Source organism: Antrostomus carolinensis, unplaced genomic scaffold (genome assembly GCF_000700745.2).
Source record: "Antrostomus carolinensis isolate BGI_N321 unplaced genomic scaffold, ASM70074v2 scaffold11537, whole genome shotgun sequence".
NCBI lineage: Eukaryota > Metazoa > Chordata > Aves > Caprimulgiformes > Caprimulgidae > Antrostomus > Antrostomus carolinensis.
Window position 1 is genome coordinate 7181 of NW_010326661.1, and position 5691 is coordinate 12871.

General features: G+C 56.1%; 1 protein-coding gene across 1 annotated transcript in view; it reads right to left on the reverse strand.

Moving 5' to 3' along the window:
- The window catches only part of SRC (SRC proto-oncogene, non-receptor tyrosine kinase), a 9314-nt gene extending 6984 nt beyond the window's left edge, over positions 1–2330 (reverse strand). The window contains exons 1-3 of the mRNA XM_029085882.1: positions 2084–2330; positions 1742–1841; positions 1242–1259 (exon numbers count right to left, since the gene is read on the reverse strand). Coding sequence (XP_028941715.1) covers positions 1242–1259; positions 1742–1841; positions 2084–2330 — 365 coding nt within the window. The remainder of the gene's footprint in view (positions 1–1241; positions 1260–1741; positions 1842–2083) is intronic.
- Between the last annotated feature and the right edge of the window lie 3361 nt (positions 2331–5691).

Below are 5691 nucleotides of genomic sequence, written 5' to 3' on the forward strand. Positions count from 1 at the left end.
GACACCGGGAAGGTCAGCAGCCACATCCTGCACCCCCTCAGATCCTGCACATCCTCAGATCCTGCACATCCTCAGCCTGATGGGCTCCATCACCAAAACAAACAAAAAAGAAGCCCTTTTTCTCCCCAGGGTGCTGCAGAGCCCATCACACCCCAACCCTTCCCTCTGACCAAGCCTTTGACAAACAACAGCAGAAGAAGAAAAGCAGTATGGATACCCCAGAAGTGATTTAAGGCATAAAGAAAAAACCCCTCATATATGGTCCCAATCCAGACCCCCAGTGGGCAGAGCTCACTGTACAACAGCCCAAACCAGAACCCACCCCTGGGGCTAGTACACTGCTGAGGCTGTGAAAGCAAGAAGCACCAAACCCCTCCAAATTCAGGCTTTTCCTGCAGCGTTGAAGCCCTGCACATCCTTCATGGATTAAATGAATCCCCATTAATAAACAGCATTGGAACAAGAACATGGATCAGATTGAAAACACGTTTGTGCAACACTGTCTGACCACTGCAGGAGAAATATCACCCCCGGGATGTTCCCTCGTCTTTCCACCCTTTGACTTTGCAAAGCTGTTTTGGGTGCTCAGGTTGGAAGGCAGCAGCAGAGGGGCCAGCAGGAGCTGCAGACCCCAGGGACCCCATGGCAACCCCATGGCTGGGGACATTGGCTCTGCCAGCCAGGCTCCCAACTGAGCATGCCACGTGTCAGGACAGACTGCAGGTGGGTTTAATGCAGGATCATGTTTGGGAGCATCTTCCAGCTGGTTGCACTGCCCTGCTCTACACATCAGGTGATGGGTGTGCTGCTATGACCGGGATGAAGGGCAAACAAGCGGGAGCCAGACCCATAAGGAAGTGCTTGAGTCCCCTGAGCCACTCACAATAAAATAAAAATAAAATTTTAAAATGCTAAAATAAATGCAAAAAAGGCCAGGAGGGAGCAGAGAGCCAACTGAAAAGGGACTGTAGAGGGGCAGCAGGTACAGACAAGCAAAGTGGGGCAGGTTCAGAGCTCCTGGGTGCAGATACAGCTCTGGATGGAGCAGCTCCCCAGCATGGGAAGGGGCTCCCTGCTCTGCCCCAGTCACTCGGGGAAGACAAACTGAACTGACCACAAAACCATCAGGCAACCATCTCTTCCCAGTCCCACTCCACCCAACCTCACCCTAACGTGGGCAGCAGATGGGCTTTTGTCATTTAAGATCATTAACAATAATAGCGATAGTCTGCGATACACACCTGACATCCACTTTTCTCCTAAACGACAGCGTGGCACAGAGGAGAGAAAAAAAGAGTCAAGAGAGAAGCTGAGATCAGAGACACTGTGCAAGCACAGGGGAAAGCACCGTGAAGCTGAGATGTGTCCAGGCAAACGAGAGGGAGCTGAGCACTGATGGGGACAGGGGACTGGCAGGTCCTCCCCACGTTGGAGGACACAGACTGGCCAACGAGCCGAGGAGGTGGCTTGGTGACAAGGCTGCAAGGCAACAGTGACCAGCAACAGGGAGCAGGTGAGTGATCACCTCCAGCGCTGGTGTCCTCGGACAAGTCACTGTGTCTGTGTCTTGGCCAGAGCAGCTCCAAGGGTGGCACCGCTGGTGATCAGGCAGTGATGATCGCCCAGAGCACCCCTCCTTGAGCACCCATCCCCAGGGAGAGCTGGGCTTGGGGGCTCAGCAGGAGGGACGGAGGTGGCAGCTCACCCATGTGGGCTTGGCTGCAGGGACAGGGACACTCACGTGTTGTTGACAATTTGCAGGCGCTCTCCTTTCTTGAAGGACAAGTCTGTTTCTGTCCGGGACTCATAGTCATAGAGGGCCACAAAGGTGGTGACTCCACCTGCAACAGAGACCACTCAGGATGGGCAGAGCCACCGGCGCTGCTGTGCTGCTGGTTGACCCTCGCTGATGACCCTCCTCTCCCACCATCCTCCCACTGGCTGATAAGACACAGTGCTGCTCCCCCTCCAGCTCAAAGACAGAGTCCCACAAAAGCAGGAGACCCCATCACCACAAGAAGCTGGAACCAAACCCACGAAGATCTGACTGAGACCCTCCCCACCCCACTGGACCCCAGCCCACACCACCCAGCCAGTGTCCCGGCACGCTGCGGCGAGGTGACCGTGTCAGAGGTGTTGAAGCCTCCAAAGAGCTTGGACTCAGCAGCCATGGTCCCGAAGGAGCGGCTGGGGGTGCGATGGGCATCGGGAGCAGCCGCCTTGCTGGGCGTCTGCGAGGCCGGGTAACCCCCGTGGTGGGTGTTGTCAGTGGGCTCCAGGCTGCGCCGGCGCTGGCTGGGGTCTTTGGGTTTGCTCTTGCTGCTCCCCATGGTCCCGGGCTGGAGGAGACAGACAGAAAGACATGCAGAGGGCTTCTATTATTACTATTATTACTATTATTACTGTTACAGCTGCGTTGCTTCCCAGGGCTTGCATGACAGACACCTGCTCAGTAGGAAACGAAACAACCTCTGGAGTCTGTTCAAGCAACAGCTGCCAGAAAGTCTGTCCATCCTGCCCTTGCCCTGGGACAGCATCGTCCCTCATTAACACGGAGCCACCTCCCGCGTGGCCGCAGCAGCCAGCGAAATGCCGGGAGCAGAGCTGCTGGGATGTGTTTTGGGAGCAGAGGGAAGCGCGTGGGAGTGCGGAGTGAGGATGCCGAGCGCGGAGTCTGGACCGATGCTCAGGAGCGTGGCTGCACCAGGGCCAGGCACCCAGCGTGGGATATAGCTCAGCACCTCATACAGCCATGGTTCCTCCTACACGAGGGTTTCTACCAGGGCATGGTCAGAAGACCCAGACAAATACTCATGAGTTTGGATTACTCCAATGGTAGAAATTTGGAGAAGCCATAGCTGCATCACTCTGTTTGCTCAGGACGGGGATTTAAATGTTCCTGTGAAGTCCAAAACACGCAGCAAACGGGATAAAAGTTTAAATCAGGAGCAGTTTGAGGCAGTTAGCAGCTGAAGACCAAGGGATCTCGGCTTTATATATAGTCATGCCTTCCTTTCCACTCAAGATCATGCTCTATAAATACCTTCAAGGTAATGATATAAATGAAGGAAGGGAATTATTTGCAGTCTCCAAAGATGGCAGGATACCCAGCAGTGTCCTGAAGCTATGGAAGGAAATATTTAGGCTAGATCACGCATGGCAGGAGGGAAAAGGGAGATGGAGAAAACCAGGAAGGAGAATATTTCTGATAAGAAAAAACAAGCAGGGAAGGAACAGAGGAGGCAGCCACTGCCTGCAGGGATCGGACCTGGATGCAGCCACCTGTGAGGCTCAGCCTCACCCAACAGACCATTTTTTCTAACCCAGCTTTCAAGGAGAGCTTGGGCTGAGCCCCCACGAGTGGGGCCAGAGCCATGGGGCAGCTCCAGCAGCCTGCACAGCCCCAGCATCAGTGGGGCAGAGCCCCTCAGCTCCTGCTCCAGGGAAGCTTAGGGATGCCAGGCACAAGTTCTGCTCCCCTCCCGACAGCAAGGGCTTTGCCAGGTGCTTGGGGCTTATTTTCCAAAAGACTCAACTTCCATCTACCATTTCCCAGCTCCCAAAGTGCACAGAGGACAGGGGTAGCATCCCTTGTCCTGCTTCCACACAGGTTTGCTTCAGCTGCAACTGTGCTGGTGGGATCAGAGCCTGCCAGGCTTTGGGAACTGGAATAAACTGATTTTTCAGGCTGGGTACGGCTATGGCAGCCAGTTCGGTGGGGAGCAGAGCTGTCCTCCCTCCTGCGCGTGCGGGTGATGGGGAGGGACTGATGCCTCTATCTGCCACGGGACTCATCCCCTGCATGTCTATGCCAGGCTTTGGAGGTCTCAGAGCAAAGGAAGGTCAAATATAAGCTTTGCACTTGCAGATTGTCACTGACACCAATCTGGAAGCAGAGCCCATGGCAAAGGCGAGGGCGCCTGTCCCATAAATAAATGTGTTTTTAAAAGCCTGGTGCAGAAGATGCTGAAGCAGAACTGTGGGGGAAAGCAGGACCTTAGGAACACCAAGAAAAAGCCCCCATGGCTAAGGAAAGTGAAGCTCCCATCCCCCGGTCAGCCCTTCACTCACCTCCACCCGGGGCTCCCGGAACGGCAGCGGCAGCGCGAGGAGGAAAGTGGGGACACGGCGGAGCTGTGACCGCCCGGCTTGTGACTGCCCACGCGACCATGAGCAAGGGACGCAGCCGCTCAGAGTTTCCCCTGGAAGCAGCACTTCCCCAGGCAGGAAAACACCCCGGCCGGGGTGGCGGGGTTAGCAGCGCTTTGGGATGGGGAAACAAGTGTCCCCTTAGTGCAGCCTGCAGGGCTGCCAGCCTGGGCCAGATACTGATTTATCAGTGCGCTGAGAAAACCAGAGTAGAAAATAGTCAATATGCCTTGAGATCAGCCTGGAGCAGAGCGCAGAAAGGGGAGACTGGATCCCCCAGGCACTTCCTCAATGTCCCCAGAGCAGGGGGGTCCTTGCCTTCACACCCGTGAGCCTGCAGGCACAGGACATGCATCTTCCAGGCATGTCCCAGACAGGGACACCATGGACTGTGAGTTCATCTCTCCCTGCACAGTGTGTTTGGGGAGGGAGAGCTCTCCAACTCACAGAATCCCAGACCTGCCTCGATTGGAAAAGCCCTTTAAGATCATCGAGTCCAACCATGAACCCAACACTGACCAGTCCCCTGTGACTAACCCATGTCCCTCAGCACTATGTCTACACGACTCTCCAATCCCTCCAGGGATGGGGACTCCACCACTGCCCTGGGCAACCCCTTCCAATGCCTCAGAACCCTTTCAGCAAAGAAATTCTTCCCCACATCCCATCTCAACTGCCCTGGCCACAACTGGAGCCCATTTCCTCTTGTCCTGTCCCTTGTTCCTTGGTTGAACAGACCCACCCCCACCTCTCTCCACCCCACAAGCTCCCAGCTTGCGCCTGGGTGCTCACCCTCCTTGGCAAGGACTTTGCTGCCTCTGTGCTGGTCACTGGGATCTGCAGCTCTGACAGGGCCCAGTCCAGCCCTCAGGGCTTTGGCTGCAGGAGCTGAAGATGGGAATGGAGGAGGAGGCATGAGCCTGCGGTCCCTTGGGGTAGGGACTACAGAGCAGCGAGCCCCGCTCCCAGCTCTCCTACACCTTTGCACCTGAACACCTGCACACATTTGGCTACTGAAAAAATGTAGGCTGGCAACCCTAAAACGTGCCCAGAGGCACTGGCAACCTCACACCATCCCCACTCTGAACCCCAGGTAACAGGACTGTGTGGCTTTAGCTCTGTGACCACTCCAGGGGGGATGTTCCCCACCTGGCCCCAAAGAGGAGAAGGGGGACTGGAGAAATCCCCTGTCACCCCACACCACTGCCCTGGCAGCCATGAGGAAAGGGCACAGAGCCCCCCAGGAGGACACTGGGGTTGTACAGGAGCCAGGCAGAGGAGTTATTGATGATGGCAGAATGTGCTGTGTGCTCATGTCCCCGGGGAAAAGAGGGGCCACACACCAGCCCCACCAGTGGGGAGAGACCCCCCTGCATCCACAGAGCCAGCGATGAAACCCGGCAGAGCCAAGGGGCAGAGAAGGAAGTGGATGAACCCACCGCCCGGCTGCGATGGCTCCCAGCACATCCCAGCAGCGTCACTGGGAGCTGTGGGTTGGCATCACAGCAGCCAGATTGCAAAGAAAACCCGCTGCCAGCAGCT